General features: G+C 32.5%; 1 protein-coding gene across 1 annotated transcript in view; it reads left to right on the top strand.

The window, feature by feature from the left end:
• LOC134718643 (alpha-mannosidase 2x-like) overlaps window positions 1–25,320 on the top strand; it is a 43,936-nt gene that overhangs the window by 2,625 nt on the left and 15,991 nt on the right. Inside the window, exons 2-15 of the mRNA XM_063581290.1 lie at window positions 1,535–1,855; window positions 2,266–2,410; window positions 3,071–3,242; window positions 4,921–5,048; window positions 6,024–6,197; window positions 8,596–8,782; window positions 10,431–10,608; window positions 13,187–13,389; window positions 18,346–18,528; window positions 19,482–19,596; window positions 21,266–21,333; window positions 21,928–22,093; window positions 22,847–22,974; window positions 23,581–23,677. Of these exons, the coding sequence (XP_063437360.1) occupies window positions 1,535–1,855; window positions 2,266–2,410; window positions 3,071–3,242; window positions 4,921–5,048; window positions 6,024–6,197; window positions 8,596–8,782; window positions 10,431–10,608; window positions 13,187–13,389; window positions 18,346–18,528; window positions 19,482–19,596; window positions 21,266–21,333; window positions 21,928–22,093; window positions 22,847–22,974; window positions 23,581–23,677 (2,265 nt within the window). The remainder of the gene's footprint in view (window positions 1–1,534; window positions 1,856–2,265; window positions 2,411–3,070; window positions 3,243–4,920; window positions 5,049–6,023; window positions 6,198–8,595; window positions 8,783–10,430; window positions 10,609–13,186; window positions 13,390–18,345; window positions 18,529–19,481; window positions 19,597–21,265; window positions 21,334–21,927; window positions 22,094–22,846; window positions 22,975–23,580; window positions 23,678–25,320) is intronic.

Raw genomic sequence — 25,320 nt, 5'->3', positions numbered from 1 at the left:
ATCTCCACAATGTCCATTTATATATTTTTTAATTTCAAACAAAATGCACACAAGTACAATGTATGTAACAGCTAAAATCATATGTAATATCAACATACATGTACATGTAGCAAGAGAAGGATAATGCCATATGATATGTTTTTATTTTTTGGCTTCAAATGAACCGCATGTATAATTTTTGAAGTCCTTTAAATAAGGCTGAGAAAAAAAATCCTTGTTTCCGGTAATCCGACCGACCCTGTTTTTTTAGCCCCGACCCTAACTTTTTTATTGGATCTTCCCAAAAAAAAAAAAAAAAAAAATTTCAACCGATTCTGTTTTTGACACAGGCTTCTGATAGATGACCTACTATTTTTTCTCTCTTGCTTCCTCTTGCATAGAAAGCCAGTAAAACATTTTATTAATGTCGTCAAAAGGTATTCCAAATAGGTTAAAATCCAAGAATCTTGCACAGCCATGACAGCAGGTGCTTCAAAAACAAAAATTCCGACCTACCGACCCTATTTTTCAAAATGATGTTTCCAGAAACACATATCTTTTTTTTTGAGGCCTAAATGATACATATCTACAATGCACATTGTACCTTTGTACGTAAATGTTGTACACATACATGATATATAAGATTTACATACATGTACAAATACCTGCAGCTGTTATTGTACTGTGGATTCACATTAATTCATCCGATGCCTCGTGAAAAGAGAGTGCCAAGCTCTTTGCAGGTTAAGAACCCTTGCAACAACTCTTTGAGTGGTCCGTAGGTGGCCTGTTGCAAGGCAAAATTTCTGTCCCTATCCAATATACCCTCATTTTCCAGTGGCAGTCCTAATTTCCCCGACCATCATCCTAGATGGCCTCTATTACAACAACCTACCTATTGTATTTATTGTTAACTTGTTCTCGTCCTGAATATGCATGAAATATTTGCCACTGGACATTAAGCAACCAACAATCAATCTCATTAATTCATGGATAATTATACATTCATAACATGTATAATCATGATAATAAGCAACAAATTTAAAAGTTGAAAACTTTGAGTTGGCAGTATCACAATGTCTAGCATGTCTGGTATTCATGAAAAACTAGTTTTACCAAATCCACAAAAACATAAAAAATGGTCATGTTGCAATTGATACCCATGAAAATAAATATCCACAGTACACTAAACATGCCTTTAACCCTTTCCTCCATAATGACACCTTTTGACGCCACCCCCTTTACTACATAATGTCACCTTTTGACGCCTGTGTAGTGCTGTACTTGAAAAGTCTCACCTATGAAAAACTTTATCAGACTTAATAAAATTTGTATCTAATATTATATAAAAGGATATTCCTGAGAATCTATGACTGGAATTTTTTGGATGAATTATTTGTTTTCACAATGCATTAATACTTCAAACCTGATGAATCTTTTTTTATTGAAAAAATCATATGCGAATCAATTATTTAAAAAAAAAAGTATCCATGGTGAAATGGGTTATTCAAAATAATTGTGTAATTATTAACTGTAGCTTTAATATTTTATATAGGTACTGAATGCAGACAAATTATCGAAATTAGAGAACGATTTAAATAAAAATAAAAAAATAATAAAGGAAATAAAGGACACAGTGAGGTTTGTTTCTCAAGGTGATAAAGACTCGCTGAAAAAATTAAACGATATTATCAATGATGCCGATTCTAAGTTTAACCAGGCAAAAGAGGCAGTCAAGGAACTTTTACAAAAACCAGCTGAAAAGATTCAAGCAGAACAACCTATTGCAAGGGTTGCAGTACACAATGTAGCAGTTAGTGGTAGTAATCAAGTCTGTACGTTAGCTGATGCACCAAATATCAAAACAGATGTTCAGGTTTGACTTTTATCAATGTTTATTTATGTGTTTATGTCTTAGTTGTTTAAAAAATTGTAAAAGAGTATAAAGGATGCATTGAGACAGTTCCATGATAAAATACATGAGATCCCTCATGGGTTGTCCAAGAAATCACATATTTACAAATGTTTTTCCAATATAATCAACCATTCATTAATAATTAATTGAAACAAGAGAATCAAACAATCAAGAATACAGACCTAGATTATCAAATAATATTTTGGAAAACCACATGAAAAGATCTTGAATTATTGTTTTTATATATGTACACAATACATGTACATGTAAAGCTGTAAATTCTGAATTGATCCTAAAAATTCTAATTAGTCAGAAATTTCAAGGATCAGAAAATGTGAAATCTTTCATTGTTATCTTTGTGAATATTTCAGATGTTGAAATTGGTTGACCTTATGACCTTTGAGAATCCAGATGGAGGCGTATGGAAACAAGGATGGAATGTTAACTATGACAAAAATAAATATGACAAGAAGAAGTTGTATGTGTTTGTGGTTCCACACTCACATTGTGATCCAGGTAATACATAAGGACTATACATATATACTGTAAATTCAGAAATTATTGTGTGCTTTTATAATTGCATTTTTTGAAAAATGGACAGTACATGTATATGCAAGACTAATAAGTGCAATTTCTGGATATTAGGCAGTGAGCACAGACCCCCCTTTAATATCTGGGAAAAAAATGGTTGATTATATAGGAAATTACTGAAGTATGACTAGAGCAAGCTCTCGCTTGACAAAAAATCTTGATCCACTATAGGACACTATATTTTCATGTATTGGCCCAAACTAAGGATGATAATATTAATTTTAGTGACAAGGCATTTAAATGTTTAAAATATGGAAAATGAAGGGTCATGATGGTATTAAAGAGAAAAAATGTCTTTGCTTTATCTGACATGTTAGAAATCTGAATTTGATAATGCTTGTCACTATAAAAAAAAAAGGATATGTGGTATGACTGCCAATGAGACAATTATCCATCAAAGTTCAAATGAAGTATATTTACAAGCAATTATAATATAGGTATCGGTGACAATGAGAAAAATCCATACAATATTTAGTAAAAGGCCCCATCAAGAAAAATATGAAGCAATTGAGAAAATTTTCAAGTTCATTTTATAGTAATAAAAGTTGGTCAATTCATTTCATCTTGATGATTATCTTTTTTCAGGTTGGGTAAAGACACTTGATACTTACTACAATGATCAAGTGAAAGGAATATTAGATAACATGGTGGCTAAGTTAGAGGCGTATCCTAAAATGAAGTTTATGTATGCAGAAGTCTCATTCTTCTCCATGTGGTGGAGTCAGATTGACCAGAATAAAAAGAACAGGGTAAAAAAGTAGGTCATGGATATATATTTTCACACTTTTTTTTTAAATCTAGTGTTCTTCCTTTATAACTTTTATCTTATCCTTCTGTAGGGGTTTGTCAAGATATGAGAACATTGCTAAGGGAAACCAGGAGATTTTCAAAGAGACTCTGACGTAACGTTTTTGGTTGTTTTGAAAAGTTCTATAACTCTTGCATTAACATGATTAAGAATTTAGCTTTGGTTTAAATATTCTTATAAAGTATTGTTACATTTCATGTCGATATATTTAAAAAAAAAAAAAAATAACAAAGGTTTATAGATAAAGCATTTCATATTCACATATTCACGACAAAAAAATAGTATCTGTATAACAAAAAAAGCAAAGGAACACTGATTTTATTGCTGTTCTTCATCTCAAACATGTCAAAGTCACAGTGAGGCCTTCAACATGGAGTAAATATCTCTATATATGTATACGAAAATCAAAAAAGATTACAATGGTTTTGACTAATCACATCACATTTATAACAATAAAATATAACAAATGTAACAGTTTTATAAAATATATATATGAACAAATGAATAGGAATTTTTGTACTTATGCTCAAAACATGTAACTTAATTCATTGCACATGTTGCACAGTATTCTAATGAAACAAGGTGTTTTTTTGCTGAAATTATTATTTTATTGATATTATGTTTTTCACGATTTACTGCATATGGAAACACATGTAGTTTTAGAGTACAACTATTAATAATAAATCTACTTTGTTCTTGTTTTATCAATAATTTGTACTTCCGTACATCATTTATATTATAATATTGTGATTACTTTGGACTTTCTACTACTTCAGTCATGTCAGTGTCAATTGAAAACATCTATAAAAATCCTAACATTGATATTTAAGGTTCTCTTGTTCCAAGCTTTGGTTCATTGTTATAGTCATGATAGTGTCGAGAAAGTTTTTAATTGCTGTTTTGCTAATTACCTTAAACTTGTTAAATTCAAATATTTTTATGCCCCACCTACGATAGTAGAGGGGCATTATGTTTTCTGATCTGTGACTCCGTTCGTCCATCCGTTCGTTTGTCCGTCTGTGCATCCGTTAGCTTCAAGTTAAAAATTTTGGTCAAGGCAGTTTTTGAAGAAGTTGAAGTCCAATCAACTTGAAACTTAGTACACATGTTCCCCATGATATGGTCTTTCTAATTGTAATGCCAAATTATAGTTTTGACCCCAATTTCATGGTCCACTGAAAATAGAAAATGATAGTGCGAAGTTCAGGCTAAAGTTTTTGGTCAAGGTAGTTTTTGATGAAGTTAAAGTTACATCAACTTGAAACTTAGTACACATGTTCCCTATAATATAATCTTTCAAATTATAATTCCAAATTAAAGTTTTGACCCCAATTTCACAGTCCACTGAACATAGAAAATGATAGTGCAAATGGGGCATCTGTGTACTATGGACACATTTTAATCTTGTTTTTGTATGACAAGACTATTTAAAAAATGCAATGATGAAAAATTATTGTAAAAACAGTGCATTTTGAAATTGATGTATTGGAAATGAAGAAAAAGCTTCTTTTTATACAATAGTTCCTTCTCATTATCTCAAATACTATTTAATTAAAAAGCCCCTGTACATGGAATAATCCTTCACAAAAGTTGCCCTTTTATATACAATAAATTGAACTCTTTGTAGATTAATAGAGAAAGGCCAGTTTGAGATAATAACAGGAGGCTGGGTGATGAATGACGAAGCTAATACACATTACTTTGCTATGATTGATCAGATGATTGAAGGCAACCAATGGCTGAACTTGACACTAGGTATGCAAATTAGTTCAGTGTCTCATTAAAATGAATAAAACTGTCCTACAATCTTCCTATTTATGCATCTATGGTAATATTTTTGTTAGTGTACTGGAGAGGACAGTTGTATACCCAAGCAAATTACTGTTTTAAACAACATTGAATAAGTCGAATATGTCAAGTTTCATTGGTTTTAGGCAGATTTTTGCACAACCAATTTAAGTATAAGTTTCAAGATCTTTTCATCAATTTTTCATCATGATTATTATCTTTTAACATTAAGGGAGCTAGCTTCTCGGTTTCAAAATAATTAAACTTTTCAAATCACTAGCATATATTGATAGGGGATTAATAAAGAAATCAAAAGAGCAAAAAAAATATATAGGTCACTGTGCTTGTTTCTGAGATATTAGCCATTGAAATTTTGGCGGGAAAATGTTCTCTTGACTTTTCATAGATTTATCATTGACAAGTTTAAGTACTCAAAAACTATTAAAAAGTAATTAAAATGTTATAAGACTTTAACAGACAGCTCATAATTATAAGTGTAAAATAATTATAGAAAGAAAAAATGGGGGTCACCGGGCAAATTTTGTTGAGGCATTCCAGAGGATTCCAATAATCTTACCAAAATTCCAAAACATGACAAGCGAGCTTCCTTAATTCTCTCTATATAATTACTGTTACATTGTTTTACAGGAGTTAGACCAGAATCTGGCTGGGCCATTGATCCCTTTGGACATACTCCCACCATGGCTTATCTGCCCCTATATAATTATTGTTACATTGTTTTACAGGAGTTAGACCAGAGTCTGGCTGGGCCATTGATCCCTTTGGACATACTCCCACCATGGCTTATCTGCCCCTATATAATTATTGTTACATTGTTTTACAGGAGTTAGACCAGAATCTGGCTGGGCCATTGATCCTTTTGGACATACTCCCACCATGGCTTATCTGCCCCTATATAATTATTGTTACATTGTTTTACAGGAGTTAGACCAGAATCTGGCTGGGCCATTGATCCCTTTGGACATACTCCCACCATGGCTTATCTGCTGAAGAGGATGAATTTCAAAAACATGCTAATACAGAGAGTCCATTATGCTGTAAAGAAAGCCCTAGCTAAAGAAAAACAACTGGAATTTATGTGGAGGCAAAACTGGGGTATTTTCATTAATTACTATTGCATTTATGGCAACCATTACGATTTTTCCATAGTTTTTTCTGATTTTGCAATAAAAAGTCAAATAGTTACGGATTCCCAATCATCGCCGTTGAATTTTGAAAAAAGGCAGATTTTTATCATTACTTTTCCGTCCTGGTCCGGTATTAAGAAAACGCCAATGTAATGCTTCCGGTTTCTCAGGAGTTATCAACCTATTGTTGGGAACTAACTGACTTCTGAAGAGGCAAACTTGCATGAAGTAGCTTTCCCCCTTTCTCTACTTTTCCTTGACACAACGAAAATGTACGAGTCGAGAACATCTGAACAATTAATGAATGGAATACATACTACAGACAACATTTTGAACGACAAATTGAAGTGCACATCATTTTGCAACCACTCGTCAGTATTTTTATTGGTAAATGCAAGTATATGAATGATTACTGAAAACTTTTCAAAAATACGGAAAATTTGATATTTTGTTACTGATTATGTCAAAAAGGGTTGGCATCTATGCTATTAAACCTTAAACATACTGGTTTGATGTTTGGGGTAGGGGTACGCAGCAAAAAGATGGAGAAGACATTAAGAGGATATTCATAAACCCTATGTCAATAAAAGATCCACTAAACAATATAAAGAAACTAAAGGTTGAACACACTTAAAGTTGAACATAACAGTATAGGGAGATAACTCTTTAAAAATCAGCTGAAAATTTTAATCATGTTCTATTGTCTTTAAAGGAAATATTCAGATTCAATCAAAATGAGTGTTTGTCTTACTGTGATATATCCAACAATGTTTTTTCAGTAAGGTGTATGGTTTAATTTCTTTGAAATTTTATATTTTCGTCAAAGAGTGAAAGTAAATACAGGGCGGATCCAGCCATTTTAAAAAGAGGGGGGTTCCTAACTGAATACAAAAAAGGGGGGTCCAATTACATGTTCCCATTCAAATGCATTGATCATCCAAAATAAAAGGGGGGTTCCAACTCCTGGAACGCCCCCTCTGGATCCGCGCCTGAAATAGTTCGAGAAATTTTGTAAAAATTAAACTAGCCAAATTAACTTTAGTCAAGGTGTTTGGTACCACCTTAACCCCATCAAAGACTAGAGGTGAAGTGGAGTGCTCAGAAAGTTTTAGCAATTCCTGCTCCAGTATTGCCACTCTGGAAAATTTTTAACAATATCTAGAAATCAGGGCTCGACATTAACGTTTGTCCGATTGTCCGGGACAAGTGGACACAGGTGTCGGGCAAGTACATTCACCATACTACTTGTCCGATGGGACAAGTGAAAAATCAAGGTCAGATAAAAATAGATCAAATTCAAGACTTATACATTCCCACAAATATGAATGATTGTTTTATTGATTATACTTAATGAAATAATTATTCATTGATTGAACTAGAGACATATAAAACTTGTATAATATGTCTCTGATTAAGTATTGAACATGCTGGCAGCCATTGACCATGGGGATATAAGTAAGGGGAAAGAAACCAATGTTAATGTATCTAATTAGTATAAGCTTCCTTGAATTAGGAGCACCTCCATGTGGAGTTTTACCTAAACTTTAAAATATTAAATTAAAGTATGTTTCATTTGATTTTGCTTTTATGCATAACAATACATTAAAAGAGGTTTTATTTGATAAGATCTATGATATAAAAATTTAAGATGAAACAAAAAAAAAAAAAAAAATTCTAAAAACTAAAGGCAGATTTTTTAGTGAAATGTGTATGTACTTCATGATCATATATCAATGTATATACAAATCAAAATAAATTGTTAAAGCTTGTTTTGACATCATCAATAAATTAAAAAGGTTTACTCATATACATGTTCAAGGTGGCCAGGTGTATTTACATCCTTGGTTTAACCCATACCACTACTAAAGAATGAATAGGTCCATAGGGGAACGTAGTGGTTTGGGAAGAAATGATGATTTAATGATTGACAAATGATAATGACATTGAGTCAGAGAACACAGTCTTGCAAAAAAACTTTCATTCTGAAATAATGAAATGTATTTTGATGCGGTATTCATATAACATTACAAAATGCTCCTTTTATTGGGTACAATCAAAGCCCAAGTGTTATTATTGCATAAATCATCAATATGTTAGATTTTCAATTATGAATTCGGACAAGTAAGTTAAGAGTTCGGACAAGCTGATTTTATTACCACTTGTCCGAAGGGACAAGTTAGAAAAAATGTTAATGTAGAGGCCTGGAAATAAAATATTCCTACCTCCATTTTAATGGTATAGCCCTTTATAGAAAGAACAAGCTGAACACCAAAGAAATTATAAATTCATAGATTTCATGAGTAATAAAGCTTGAGTAGATTTAATTACTGTGTGCAATGTTTATATAATGAGATATTGTTTTACAGATCAGGAAGGATCGACAGACATTTTATGCCATATGATGCCTTTCTATTCCTATGATGTGCCACACACATGTGGTCCGGACCCTAAGGTCTGTTGTCAGTTTGATTTTGGTCGTCTTTCTCCCAGTAGGTGGAACTGTCCTTGGAGAGTACCACCTGTACATATACATGAAGGAAATGTTCAAGAGAGGTATATAGTTTGTTTTTATTAGTTTTCAGTTTAAAGAAAAGCATTCGCTTCACAAGAAAGTAGACATAGAAAGGGAAAGTGCTCCATATTTCGTCACTATTCAACAAAGTTGTACAGAGTTTCATTGTTAAATGATATCCCATCAATGCAACATATATTTTTAGCTCACCTGGCCTAAAAGGCCAAGTGAGCTTTTCTCATCACTTGGGGTCTGGTGTCCGGCGGCATCCGTTGTCGTCCGTCGGCGTTAATTTTTACAAAAAAATTTCCTCTGAAACTACTGGGCCAAATTAAACCAAACTTGGCCACAATCATCGTAAATGTGTCTAGTTTAAAAAAAGGTGTCTGTTGACCCCGCCAACCAACCTAGATGGCCGCCATGGCTAAAAGTAGAACAGAGGGGTAAAATGCAGTTTTTGGCTTATAACTCAAAATCCAAAGCATTAAGAGCAAATCTGACAATGGGTAAAATTGTTTATCAGGTCAAGATCTATGTGCCCTGAAATTTTCAGATGAATTGGACAACCGGTTGTTGGGTTGCTGCCCCTAAATTGGTAATTTTAAGGAAATTTTACTGTTTTTGGTTATTATCTTGAATATTATTATAGATGGAGATAAACTGTAAACACCAATAATGTACAAAAAAGTAAGATTTACAAATAAGTCAACCTGACCGAAATGGTCAATTGACCCCCTAAGGAGTTATTGCCCCTTATAGTCAATTTTTAACAAGTTTCATAAAATTTGTAAATTTTTACTAACATTTTCCACTAAAACTACTGGGCCAAGATAGAGATAATTGTAAGCAGCAAGAATGTTCAGTGAAGTAAGATGTACAAACACATCACCATCACCAAAACACAATTTTGTCATGAATCCATCTGCTTCCTCTGTTAAATATTCACATAGACCAAGGTGAGCGACACAGGCTCTTTAGAGCCTCTAGTTTTGGTTTCTAATATCATGAATATGATAGTTTCAGCACAAATAAGGTTCTCATTTTTTCTCTGAATTACCTCAAGAAATAGACATTAAACATTGGCACCTTTTTTCTGTAAAAAAATATGTAAAAATTAACAATGATTTTATAGAATTTTCATTGTATGTAAAAAAATTCTGAAAGAAAAGAAGGAGTAAGTGGGGAAATATTTATAATGGCACAACATGGACAAAACCAAAGGATTCTAAATATCTGGCAAAAATCAAGAAAAACAAGAGGAGCGAACATCCTTAAAGCATAAAGTGGTCATATATGTTTTTGCTTCCAGTAATTATATGATACATCAGCACTAGAAGTTGTTTTACATTTATAAATGAGTCAAATGTTTGTGTATCTTGAAATCAGTTATTTTTTTTTAAGCTACATGTAATATTGAGATTGGAGATAAATCACAAAAATATTCCATAACCTGAAATTTGTTCTTAAAAGACGATCGGAATCAAGTAATTGGAAGATATGAAAACAAACATTTTGATATTTTGAATCTTTTCAAAACTTTTTACAGTACCAACAAAAGTATATTTGCTGGATTTACCTCCTGTGTTGAAGACCTATTGGTGACCTTATGCTCTTTTCTGCTCTTAATTTGGGTTGTTGTCTCCCTGACACATTCCCCTTTTCCATTCTCAATTTTATTGATCATTGTAGGTCTCTGACTTTACTAGATCAATACAGGAAGAAAGCTGAGCTGTACCGAAGTAACGTGTTGTTTATACCAGTCGGTGATGACTTCCGTTATGACAGGGGAGACGAATGGGACAAACAGTACACTAATTATCAGAAAATATTTGACCATATTAACTCCAAATCTGACCTCAATACACAGGTAAGCAAGTCTGACATAAATACACAGGTAAACTTTCATTAAACTTCAATTAGTCAAATTTTAGTGGAGAATGTACAGGTAAGTAAGTCTGAAATATATATGTTGTGTACAAGTTATCATTTTGTACAAATTATAATTTGTACAAAAATATTGTACAAATTATAATTTGTATTTTGACTTTGTACAAATTATAATTTGTACAAAACGTGCCGGTACAAATTATAATTTGTACAAAATTTGACCAAAATTCACTTATAACTTGTACAACAGTTTTAAATACGAATTTTGATGAAAAATGCAATGATTCACACGATAGAATTGTAATTAACTGACCACACACTTAACCTTATTAACATAGTTCTCCGTTTATACACAACTACAAAAGGCTGGTTGATCTTTGAAATTTTTGAGGGAAAAAAAAGTATACAAATAGGATTTTTTTCAAATTTTTAATACATAAACGTCTTTTTCTTTAAAAAAATATCATTTAATAGTACTGCTTGATAAGTTCTTATGGTTATTTTTGAGGATTTTTTTTTATTCAGAAACTATGCAACCGATTATATTTGTAAAATTTCATATTTTGTGTAGTGAAAGATAATGTACAGCGTTTCGATGATCCTGAAAACTTTACAGGATCTCAAAAGATTTTATTAACATGACTTATTCCGCTTCACTTTTGTTTGTGAAATGATTGATGGTTCAATGCCATTGGGTCTGATAATTTTATAATACTACACCAACTAGTTTTCTTATAAAATAAAAGTCTGTCTGTCTGGTCTGCATTATTTGTTTTAAAGCAGTTAAATACACATGTTTATTCACAGCAACGGTTCCTAAGCTTCAACGCTCGCTATATGAAACAGTTAAAATGCCTGTAAAACAGGTCGTTATCGATTTGAGAGCCAAAAGATGGTTTGCAATACCTGATTTTATAAATCACTAAATCACCTGCTCAAACGAATGATAAAGAACTACTTTTTAATTTTGTACCTTAGGTGTTCTGTCTGGTCATTTAGTAGCAATTCAATAATGTGTATCAATGCTTTTTTCGCCCAAATCCATATGGAAAAAATATTGTACGAGTTATAAGTGAATTTTTGTCCTATTTTGTACAAATTGTAATTTGTACAAGCACATTTTGTACAAATTACAATTCGTACAAAGTCAAAATACAAATTATAATTTGTACAATATTTTTGTACAAATTATAATTTGTACAAAATGATAACTTGTACACAACATATACACAGGTAAACTTTCATTGAAAAATTAAGTAATCTTATTTTATTCAAGAAGGTGCGATATAATCTGCATACACTTGTAAAAGGTTTGCTAAAGTACATTTTTAGAGTGATAGAAATACAGGACTACAATATATATTACCTCAAACATAGCACATGAAGAATATGTAGCAAATTCCGTCAAACCTTGTTGTGTCCAACTGGGTTATTTTGAAAACACTATTGATTCGAAGTAATTTCTCTGTCTCAATATAATTTCTGTTTGATCAATGCATATATACCTTTAATGAGTCGAACACACTGGGGGGTGACCTGCAATTACCACCTAAGTTGACGGTCCAAAATATATGGAGATTGAATACACTCTCATAATGTCATTTAAAAAGGCACACTGTTAAAAATATCTAGTTATCACAAATATCTTGCAGTATTTCATACATTCAAAATTTTTGATGACATACTTGACCTCAGATGAGTCAAACAGATAAATATAGTTGAATAATTTAATTTTGGATGTAACGCGTCTTCTGATTGGCTGACGTTATTTTGTTATCAGCCCATAGACATAATTTTGTCATGTGACTGTGACTGTGACGTCATCAACGTTTTTTCATGGTTTTCTTCAGTTTAAAATGGAATTTAGAATTAAATTATAAGAAATGACTGTTATATTGTTCTGTCTATTCGAAATAACAAAAAAAATGTGGTGCACACTGTTTAATAACTACGTTATTCAGTGTGCACTACATTTTTTATGTTATTTCTTCATAGACAGAAAAAATATTACAGTCATTCCTTTTAAAGTGCCAGTCTTTGTAAGAATCAGGCAATTTAGGTAAAAATCAAAACATGATCAGAAAAAACCCACTGAGCTAATCATGCTATTTATTACTAACCATCATCCTGAGTTAAAATTTATTAGTCTTTCGTTTGTGTGTGTCTGGTAATATCAAATAACTCGGTTTGAAAATTGGTTAGAATGATAGCAAATTACAGAGTTATCTCCCCTTATTTGTTAATTTCTAGTGCATTGCAACCAAATTGTATCTTCTATTACCAGAACAGAAAATGGAAATGGATGTTATTTTTGTGCATAACTACATATTATGAACTGAAATCAATGTCAAATTGGGTGGGTTTTTTTGGTCATGTTTTCACCTCTGCCTGATTCTTAGGAAGACTGGCACTTAAATACTATTGTTAGGTCGCTTCAACAGCAACGTTAACTAGGTTCGACTGTAGTTTTAATTAATTTACTATGACTGCTTTCTGATATTATTTTAGATTCAGTTTGGAACATTAACAGATTATTTTAAGAAGTTATATTATTTTAGATTCAGTTTGGAACATTAACAGATTATTTTAAGAAGTTATATGAGGTAAATGATGTAGCCTATGGACAGAAGCCACCTAGCTACCCTGTATTGAGTGGAGATTTCTTCACATATGCTGACCGTGATGACCATTACTGGAGTGGATATTATACATCAAGACCATTCTATAAAAGACTGGACAGAGTCCTAGAGTATCATCAAAGGTTTGTGAAATGTTGACCGAGATGACCATTACTGGAGTGGATATTATACATCAAGACCATTCTATAAAAGACTGGACAGAGTCCTAGAGTATCATCAAAGGTTAGTGAAATGTTGACCGAGATGACCATTACTGGAGTGGATATTATACATCAAGACCATTCTATAAAAGACTGGACAGAGTCCTAGAGTACCATCAAAGGTTAGTGAAATGTTGACCGAGATGACCATTACTGGAGTGGATATTATACATCAAGACCATTCTATAAAAGACTGGACAGAGTCCTAGAGTACCATCAAAGGTTAGTGAAATGTTGACCGAGATGACCATTACTGGAGTGGATATTATACATCAAGACCATTCTATAAAAGACTGGACAGAGTCCTAGAATATCATCAAAGGTTAGTGAAATGTTGACCGAGATGACCATTACTGGAGTGGATATTATACATCAAGACCATTCTATAAAAGACTGGACAGAGTCCTAGAATATCATCAAAGGTTAGTGAAATGTTGACCGAGATGACCATTACTGGAGTGGATATTATACATCAAGACCATTCTATAAAAGACTGGACAGAGTCCTAGAGTATCATCAAAGGTTAGTGAAATGTTGACCGAGATGACCATTACTGGAGTGGATATTATACATCAAGACCATTCTATAAAAGACTGGACAGAGTCCTAGAATATCATCAAAGGTTAGTGAAATGTTGACCGAGATGACCATTACTGGAGTGGATATTATACATCAAGACCATTCTATAAAAGACTGGACAGAGTCCTAGAGTATCATCAAAGGTTAGTGAAATGTTGACCGAGATGACCATTACTGGAGTGGATATTATACATCAAGACCATTCTATAAAAGACTGGACAGAGTCCTAGAGTATCATCAAAGGTTAGTGAAATGTTGACCGAGATGACCATTACTGGAGTGGATATTATACATCAAGACCATTCTATAAAAGACTGGACAGAGTCCTAGAGTATCATCAAAGGTTAGTGAAATGTTGACCGAGATGACCATTACTGGAGTGGATATTATACATCAAGACCATTCTATAAAAGACTGGACAGAGTCCTAGAGTATCATCAAAGGTTAGTGAAATGTTGACCGAGATGACCATTACTGGAGTGGATATTATACATCAAGACCATTCTATAAAAGACTGGACAGAGTCCTAGAGTATCATCAAAGGTTAGTGAAATGTTGACCGAGATGACCATTACTGGAGTGGATATTATACATCAAGACCATTCTATAAAAGACTGGACAGAGTCCTAGAGTATCATCAAAGGTTAGTGAAATGTTGACCGAGATGACCATTACTGGAGTGGATATTATACATCAAGACCATTCTATAAAAGACTGGACAGAGTCCTAGAGTATCATCAAAGGTTAGTGAAATGTTGACCGAGATGACCATTACTGGAGTGGATATTATACATCAAGACCATTCTATAAAAGACTGGACAGAGTCCTAGAGTATCATCAAAGGTTAGTGAAATGTTGACCGAGATGACCATTACTGGAGTGGATATTATACATCAAGACCGTTCTATAAAAGACTGGACAGAGTCCTAGAGTATCATCAAAGGTTAGTGAAATGTTGACCGAGATGACCATTACTGGAGTGGATATTATACATCAAGACCGTTCTATAAAAGACTGGACAGAGTTCTAGAATATCATCAAAGGTTAGTGAAATGTTGACCGAGATGACCATTACTGGAGTGGATATTATACATCAAGACCGTTCTATAAAAGACTGGACAGAGTCCTAGAATATCATCAAAGGTTAGTGAAATGTTGACCGAGATGACCATTACTGGAGTGGATATTATACATCAAGACCGTTCTATAAAAGACTGGACAGAGTCCTAGAGTATCATCAAAGGTTAGTGAAATGTTGACCGAGATGACCATTACTGGAGTGGATATTATACATCAAGACCGTTCTATAAAAGACTGGACAGAGTCCTAGAGTATCATCAAAGGTTAGTGAAATGTTGACCGAGATGACCATTACTGGAGTGGATATTATACATCAAGACCGTTCTATAAAAGAATGGACAGAGTCCTAGAATATCATCAAAGGTTAGTGAAATGTTGACCGAGATGACCATTACTGGAGTGGATATTATACATCAAGACCGTTCTATAAAAGACTGGACAGAGTCCTAGAATATCATCAAAGGTTAGTGAAATGTTGACCGAGATGACCATTACTGGAGTGGATACTATACATCAAGACCGTTCTATAAAAGACTGGACAGAGTTCTAGAGTATCATCAAAGGTTAGTGAAATGTTGACCGAGATGACCATTACTGGAGTGGATATTATACATCAAGACCGTTCTATAAAAGACTGGACAGAGTCCTAGAGTATCATCAAAGGTTAGTGAAATGTTGACCGAGATGACCATTACTGGAGTGGATATTATACATCAAGACCGTTCTATAAAAGACTGGACAGAGTCCTAGAGTATCATCAAAGGTTAGTGAAATGTTGACCGAGATGACCATTACTGGAGTGGATATTATACATCAAGACCATTCTATAAAAGACTGGACAGAGTCCTAGAGTATCATCAAAGGTTAGTGAAATGTTGACCGAGATGACCATTACTGGAGTGGATATTATACATCAAGACCGTTCTATAAAAGACTGGACAGAGTCCTAGAGTACCATCAAAGGTTAGTGAAATGTTGACCGAGATGACCATTACTGGAGTGGATATTATACATCAAGACCGTTCTATAAAAGACTGGACAGAGTCCTAGAGTATCATCAAAGGTTAGTGAAATGTTGACCGAGATGACCATTACTGGAGTGGATATTATACATCAAGACCATTCTATAAAAGACTGGACAGAGTCCTAGAATATCATCAAAGGTTAGTGAAATGTTGACCGAGATGACCATTACTGGAGTGGATATTATACATCAAGACCGTTCTATAAAAGACTGGACAGAGTCCTAGAGTACCATCAAAGGTTTGTGTTCACTGACTTTTTTGTCCCACTCGCAATGAATGTCTTAGTAGGTCAGACATATATTTCTTTAATTGCAATGATGATATTGTAAAAATAATAAAAGAAATAATTCAAGATTTTTAATGTTTTAAAAGCTTTCAGAATGATATCTGTTCCGTAGTAAGTTTACAGTAGGGTCCTCCAAAGTTTGTATGGGATAGAAGAATATAAAAAAGAAGATGTGGAATGATTGCCAATGAGACCTCATGACACAGAAATTAACAACTGTTATAGTCTAAAGGCCATTGTAGGAATGTCTATCTGACATATGTATGTCATATGCATGATATGGTCTTGTCCTCAAGGTTCTCAGTGACGTCATCTCAACGGTTATTTGAAAAAGATGAAAAGACAGGAATTCAGAAATATTGGTTAATTTATTTAAAAAGGTAAAAAATGGCAGAATATTTTAACTTACTGTGAAAGTACTTTTATTCGTGGGGTACCAATTTTCGTGGTCCAACGAAATAAAACAACAATTGTCCAAATCAAGACATGGAAAGATACTGATCGGTAGGTTTTACTACTGATATGATCTAGAGAATATATTGAAAGACGCCAAATCTGAGAATACTTTAATAGCAGTCACAGAACTACATTTCAAGATACGTTTATAGCATTTGTTTATGTTACTGTTTTCTTTAGGTGACATGTTTATGGCCTAATTAACTGTAATCTGTAATCTGTAATATATATTCTGCCAATGTAGGCACACCTCTTCCGAGTATTGGTTTTTCACATCATGAATAAAAATATCTTCCACCAATATCACTATACACTATTTACATTGTTCATCATATTCTTGACGATAAAATTGGACTTAATGTCAATATCATCAAATCATTAAATATTTTAAAATCTAAAAATATTTATCTAAAGATATCACTGTTTAAGAGTAGACAACCAATTGACACTTAGGATTCATAAAATGTTACTTTCTTTTCTTTTTCTTTATATCATCTAATTGCAACAGTCTATATCTTTCACAATGGAGATTGTAACATAATCGCCTACATTTTGGATCTATAATGTTCTGTATCACTTTAAAAACTTTTTCATTTCTTAACACCTTTGATGGTCTTTAATCTGTTGATCACTTTATGATGAGTTAATTAGTGTTATCACTACCATTTACAGGAGTCAATGTTTACTTTGCAATTTCCTTCAATCCAGACATTTTGTAACCTTCGTTTCTAATGGCTTTAATTCTTAAATTTCTTCTTTTTTTTTTTAGAAATTTAAAATCCATGAATTTAGAAACCCATGAACATGTAAATATTGCTCAAACCACGAAAATTGATACCCAGGAATTAAAGTACTTTCACAGTATAATATTGGGTTTTCAGGAAAATCTGCATACAGTCATTTGCATTGGATAACAGAGTTTCTTTTTTTATAATTCAATACCCTCATAGTCACATTATTTATATTAATGGAACCCTACCATTAATTTTGAAATTTACAGTACTTTAATCTATAAAGTTGAGTTGTCATAACATTAACTGTACCAATTTTTCTGCACCAGATGTGCATTTTTCAGAGATTTGCATGAGGGAGATACATTCCTTTATTTTAATTAAAAACTGGAAGGTTACTTTATGCAGGGATCGAAATTAGCACTGGTCCAGTGGTCCGAGACCAGTAGAATTTACGTCGGACCAGTAGACATTGTTTAAAATAATCACTTATTGCAACACAATCTCAGTTTATTAACAAATAAAAAAACAACCTGCGAAACAAATTCCACTGTACAGGGATATTATTATTTATATTAGTGTTTGTCGAATGAATGTCATTATTAAGGACCAGTAGATTTGGTGCCAGACCAGTAGATTTACAGTTCACTGGTCCGGCTGGCCAGTAAACAAAAAAGCTTAATTCGACCCCTGTTTATGTGGTATAAATTGTATTTTTTAGATCAGCAGAAATAGCCTTTACAATGGCCACAGCTTACAGTAGAAGTGAAACCTATTCTAACTTCCCTGAGAGTGCTCTGATGAAGATGTTAGTCACAGCTAGGAGAGCTTTAGGTCTGTTCCAACATCATGATGGCATCACAGGAACTGCTAAAGATTTCGTCGTCATTGATTATGGTAAAAGGTGGGTTGTTATAAAATTACAATTGAAGTTACAAACTTAAGGTGGTGCCCAAAACTTTCACTAAAATAAATTTAGCTCGTTTAATTTTCATAAATTTTTAACAAAGTATTCAATTCGACCCTTTGACAAAAATATAAAAATTTCAAAAAATTTGAACCAACTGTTTTATAAGAAAAATTACACTGGTTATATAGCAGTTTGACAACCACTATTTTTATCATTGAGAAGCTTAATATTCCTTTTACAACACAACGTAATTAAAACATTTAGCTGATTTTATAGAGTTATCTCCCTGTAGTGTTAGGTACCACCTTAAAGTATTGTTGTTAAACCTGATATTACATACAAAGTTGTTATAAAAGATATGATATTGTTCTGAACCAGAGGGAAAGGGCATGTATGAAGAAATTTTTTAAATCTTGAAAAAATATTTCTGGTAATATTCCACAAAAATGAATGAAACCACAATTATAATAGTAATTTTAACTTTTGATTTTTTAGAAAATGATTTTGTCCATTGCTCCACAAAAATTGAAACCCATAAATATAAATGAATTCACAATGAGAGTCCTTGATAGTAAAATAGAAAAAAAAATCTCTGATGACATCCTTGTGATTCCCAGCTGTAAACACGACATCTGTTTAAGGAATGACTGTAATATTTTTTCTGTCTATGAAGAAATAACATAAAAAATGTGGTGCTCACTGAATAACGAGCGTAGCGGGTTATTTAACAGTGTGCATCACATTATTTATGTAATTTCGAATAGACAGAAAAAAATATTACAGTCATTTCTTATAATTTAATTCTAAATTCCATTTTAAACTGTAGAAAACCATGAAAAAACGTTAACGATGTCACAGTTACATGACTAAATTATGTCTTTTTGGCTCATAACAAAATAACGTCAGCCATTAGAAGACGTGTTACATATAAAATTAAATTATTTCAGAATGTTAGAAGCCTTGATGAATGCCAAGAGGATTATTGTTGAGTCCATGACCTTCCTGACAGCCAAGTCGAAGTCTGACTACAAGTACAGCAACGATAAACCTATATTTAACTTGGTAGGTAACAATAAATCTCTTTGTCCTTACAGCTGGACACAATGAAACAAAAAACCTATATTTATCTTAGTATGTCCTATCATTTTCACACAGTTAAAAGATAAACCTATATTTAAGGTGGTACCTAACATTACAGGGAGATAACTTTGTAATATCAGCTAAACATTTTAATTAGTTGTGTTGTTATGGGAAAATTAAGCTTCTCAATGATCAAAATAAGTGTTTCTCAAACTGCTATATAACCAGTGTAATTTTTCTGATAAAACGGTAGGTTCAAATTTTTTGAAATTTTTATATTTTTGTCAAAGGATCACATTGAATACTTTGTTAAAATTTTATGAAAATTAAACTAGCCTAATTAATTTAAGCCAAGGTGTTGGCTACCACCTTAACTCAGTATGTCCTTACAGTTATTCACAGTTTAAACCAAACCCTTACAGAAGTGAGGATAACATCCTATAGTATATTTTTGTGATGTGAAGTTCATACAATTAATTTGATATACGAGAACAAATGATCAATTACACAGATGAAAGTCATTTATAACCAAAAGATTAAACTATGCTATTCAGTATGATCAATGTAAATTCAGAAATTGCTCTGTTTTATTATTGGAAATATTGAGGTTCTGACATAATAGATCAAAATGTGAGAATATTATAGGAAAAGCTGACTAACAAATATATTATATCAGACTCAGAATGAATTTTAAATGTGCGTATTGTTATGCCTTTATTTTTCTACATTGGCTAGAGGTATAGGGGGAGGGTTGAGATCTCACAAACATGTTTAACCCGGCTGCATTTTTGCGCCTGTCCGAGGTCAGGAGCCTCTGGCCTTTGTTAGTCTTGTATTATTTTAATTTTAGTTTCTTGTGTACAATTTGGAAATTAGTATGGCGTTCATTCTCACTGAACTAGTATATATTTGTTTAGGGGCTAGCTGCATGCCGCTCCTGGGTGCAGGAATTTCTCAATGCATTGAAGACCTATTGGTGATCTGCTTTTGTCTTTTCTGTGGTCAGTTTTTGTCTCTTTGATACATTCCCCATTTCCATTCTCAATTTTATATGACAAGCTGACAAACAAATATTTGTGCCGGATTCAGAATGTAAGTTTTGATTATTGCCATACTCACCAAATTTTATTAATCCCAATATTATAAACTTTGTAATGAATACTGAGTTTACAGTATATATATAGATTCTACCACTGCGTTGAGTGTGATTCAATATTTATCCACTAGAGACAGTTAAATTTTTTAATTTAAAACTTGAGGCATGCTGAGCGTTTTGAATATTTAAAATTTAATAGTCCAGAGTGGATAAAAATCGTATTGCACGAGATTTGGTGCTAGAATCTGTTTCTCTGATTTTCAAACAATATGCAGGCAAACTTATTCATGCTTTCCGTATGATCTGCAAAAAGATGTGCTCTTTCTATGTTACGTCATCAGGCATGGTTGCCTTTTTTCATGCCGTCACAATACAAAATTCAGAGGAAAGGAAGGAAATTCTATGTCATAATCGGATTTTAACCAATGAAGAACTAAGAATAAACAACCCATGCGTTGATTAAATTTTTTTATACAATGGGTGCAGAAAGGGATAAATTGACAAAGAATTAGAGAAATTTTCATACACATGAATACAGTATTCCCATGTTTACAGGATGAAAGCAGAGAAAATCATGATTCTTTGGCAGAAAAGTCAGTGATTGATGTTACTGAAGAAGGAAGGTAAAATATGGTCTGACATTTAAAGGTTTTATTTACCCTGCTAAAAAATTAGGGTGTGTACAGTACTAGTTTTAATATTACCCTTTGAAAAGTAGGGGGTTTATAGCTTTTATTATTACCCTTCTTGGAAACTAGAGGGATAAACTGGTTAATATCTGTTTGTATATCTGTCAGTTATTCTGTTCAGTCTGTCCAATAATGGACACATTCTTATCTAATTTTTTATTCGATATAAGCAAGATATATGTATATATATGATTTAAGAAAACATCAAAGTTTTACTGACAACTTTGGCAAATAAAATATTAAATAGTCTTTCAATTATCAGTGCTGTAAGAAATATCAGTTGAAGTGAACAAGAAGAAGGGATATGTACTCTCAGATTTTATGTAACCAGAAAGCATGTATCTACTCTACAAATTTATATCTTCACCACCTGGATTCCTGTGTGACAGTCAGTGCTTTAACCCACTGAGCCAAAGAATAGATTCTCTAGCTAAGTTTATTAAGACTAGCTTTATATGTTCTATTTGTACTAACAAGGGGAAGCAACCCGGCTACATTTATTTACCATTTTCCTAAATTTAATTTCAGTCCAGTGATCTTCTTTAATTCCTTGGCTCACAACAGAGAACAGGTGGTAACAGTTCATGTTAATGCACAAAATGTCCAGGTTGTTGATGGCAATGGTGCAGAAATTCCATCTCAGACTGATGCATTCTGGGTAATAAAGAACAGAATGGCTCCTGAGGAATTTTTGGTAAGATTTGATTATTGGACAGATTGTATCCTAGTCATTTTACAATGTTTAAATGGTTCAGTGCAGTAATTTATTTAAGATTACCATGGCAAACAGGGTTTAAGCATGAACAGTGTTACTTAGATAACATTGCGTTTTATATCATTCTATGTAAAAAAAAATCTGTTACTTTGTCTAAAAAATAAGAATTGGCCAATCAGCTGATCAGCATTAACATGAAAAATGCTGTACCTTTTAAGATTACATTAATGAATTACAATGCCTAATTCTTTAATACATGGAGAACATGCATGAACATTTAGAATGATAAAACATCTAACTTTTTGTCCTGTCATTCACAATATAGTGAAACCTGACTAAACCGAATCCTGCTTAAACTGAAAACCTGTATAAACCAAACATTTTTCTAAAGCACCGTCATATCAAATTGTCTGAGTTGTGAACCTGATAAAACGGAAAAAATATCGACCAAAACCGATCAAATCTTAAGTCTTGAAGGTTTCCGTTAAAACAGGTTTTACTGTATAAGAAGAATGGGATAAAGTATATTTGATAATATCTGTAAGAGTTCAAATGAAATGGATGTAAACAATATAAAAATCAGAAAATGTGATATAATTGTCAATGAGACAACTCTTCAGCAGATATCACATGCCATAGAAGTTATCAGCCATATGACTCTGGCCTTCAAAAATGAGAGACAAAACCAATACATTCAAAATTGTTAATTTTCTTTTATCCAATCTGCTGCAGGTGTCATTTGTTGTTGATGTTCCAGCCTTAGGTAGCGCCACCTACTTACTGAAGAGGACAACTAAGGGAAGTAAATCCTATGGTAAAGTAACAATCTACAACACTGAGGCTGAAAATGTTCCTGAACAGTTAGTAGCAGTTATTTTATAATTTACACAAGATTCTTAAAATAGAAGACTTAGGTGGACAGTATACAAATAATGACCATTTTTTTTTAAATTTCTTCAGTGGAAAATGAACTGACAATTGGTGTGTATACAGAATTAATTTTGATGTTGTCATGTTTAATCTCAGTGGTCAGCATCCTGGTTACCTAAATGTTCCACATGAATAAACCCCTTTTATTAGGAGTATGCATTCTTATACAGAACTGCAAGTGTTGATCAAATCATTTAAAGTTGATATGATTTTTGTGCGTTTTATTTGTATTGTAAGTTTTACATTTAAAAATACCAATAATACTGAACACCATGATTTAACTGTCATATTGTTGAAATGAAAATAAGCTTCCATCAGCATGGCCAGTATAAAAGGGGGTAATTGTATATTACCTTTGGGGCAAGACAAAAAAAATCAACTAAAATAATTTATGAAATACTTTCTTTCAAACATTTGGTTGGTACAGAACAACAAATTTCCCCAAGATTTGTAAAAACCATGTCAAGAAAATGTCACAAAAAGTTTGGAAAATAAACATAATTAATTAATTTATAGTGTATTTTTGTGTTTTCCAGATCTCCATTTACAATCAAAACAGAACAAGAAAAAGATTTCTCTGTTGAGAATTCCTTCCTGAAAGCCGAGTTTTCTGGAAATACAGGCTTTTTGAAGGTAAATATATATACTTTTTAAAAAGTTACATCTTGAGTATATATTGTGTCAAGATGACAACCATGTTCTGTTTATTGAAAAACAGAAACACACACACTAAAACTTGAATTACACTTCATTCTGTATGCTATGTTCTTGTTGTCTACTGGCACTGCATGGAGTGTAATACGATATTTATCCACTCAAGACAGTTAAATTTTCAAATTTAAAACGCAAGCCTTGCTGGAGTGTTTTAAATATTTAAAATTTAACTATCAAGAGTGGATAAATATCGTATTACACAAGATTTTGTGGTGGAATCTGTTTCTCTAATGTATTTCGAAAATTATGCAGGCAAAATTGTCCCATTTTTTGAATGATCTGCAAAAAGATGTGTTCTTTCTATGTGACGTCATCAGGCATGGTCGCCTTTTTTTCATGCCGTCACAATAGAAAATTCAGAGGAAAGCAAGAACATTAGATGTCATTTATCGAATTTTAACCAATGAAGTACTGAAATCTAACGAACCACAAGTTGATTAATTTTTTTTTTATACAATGGGTGCAGAAAGGGATAAATTGACGAAGAATTAGAGAAAACTGAATACTGTACACACAATTGTAATCCTGTTTACACAGCAAGGGGAAGGGGGGCTTATTTTTATTGTCCCACAGATCCATAGAAATACCAGTGTCTGTCTAAGGAATGACTGCAATATTTTTTTTGTCTATGAAGAAATAACATAAAAAATTTGGCACACTGAATAACGTGCGTAGCTGGTTCTTTAACAGTGTGCACCACATTTTTTATGTTATTTCAAATAGACAGAAAAAAATTTACAGTCATTTCTTATAATTTATTTCTAAATTCCATATTAAACCATAGAAAACAATGAAGAAACATTGATGACGTCATGATCACATGACTAAATTATGTCTATGGGCTCATAACAAAATTACGTCAGCCAATCAGAAGATGGGTTACATCCAAAATTAAATTATATATCAGTAATGTTTTGGACAAGTTAGAAATTATCAGTGTTATATTATTTTAACTTATTGTTTTGGATCTAAACAACATACTCATTATGTGATGAACTATTATAATTTATAGGAGTTTTGAAAATATCACCGTCACTCCACTTTAATTTGTAATACTCATTTTACATTTTAAACACTTATAAAGTTTGAAAGGTGTTATAAAACCTGTACCAAAATTGTTAAATTGTTTGGGGGTTTCATTTTTTTATAGAATTTGGAATATTAGAATTATAGTTAAATGGAAAATTCAAAATAATGAGTAGTCAGGGTCTTAAGGTGGTACCTAACACTACAGGGAGATAACTCTGTAATATCAGCTAAACGTTTTAATTATGTTGTGTTGTTAAGGGTATATTAAGCTTCTCATTGATCAAAATTGGTGTTTGTCAAATTGCTATATAACCAGTGTAATTTTCTGACAAAACGGTTGGTTCAAAATTTTTAGAATTTTAAAATTTTTGTTTGAGTGTCAAAGTAAATACTTTGACAAAATTTTATGAAAATTAAACGAGCCAAATCTATTGTAGTGAAAGTGTTGGGTACCTACTTAAAAAGTTTCCTACCCTGTCCCCTTTGGCTTTAATTCAGACCTAACAGAAAATTTTAAATTTGATGTAAAATTA

Source organism: Mytilus trossulus, chromosome 5, assembly GCF_036588685.1.
Source record: "Mytilus trossulus isolate FHL-02 chromosome 5, PNRI_Mtr1.1.1.hap1, whole genome shotgun sequence".
NCBI lineage: Eukaryota > Metazoa > Mollusca > Bivalvia > Mytilida > Mytilidae > Mytilus > Mytilus trossulus.
Note: the sequence above shows the minus strand (reverse complement) of the source record. Positions and strands in the feature narration are given on the sequence as shown.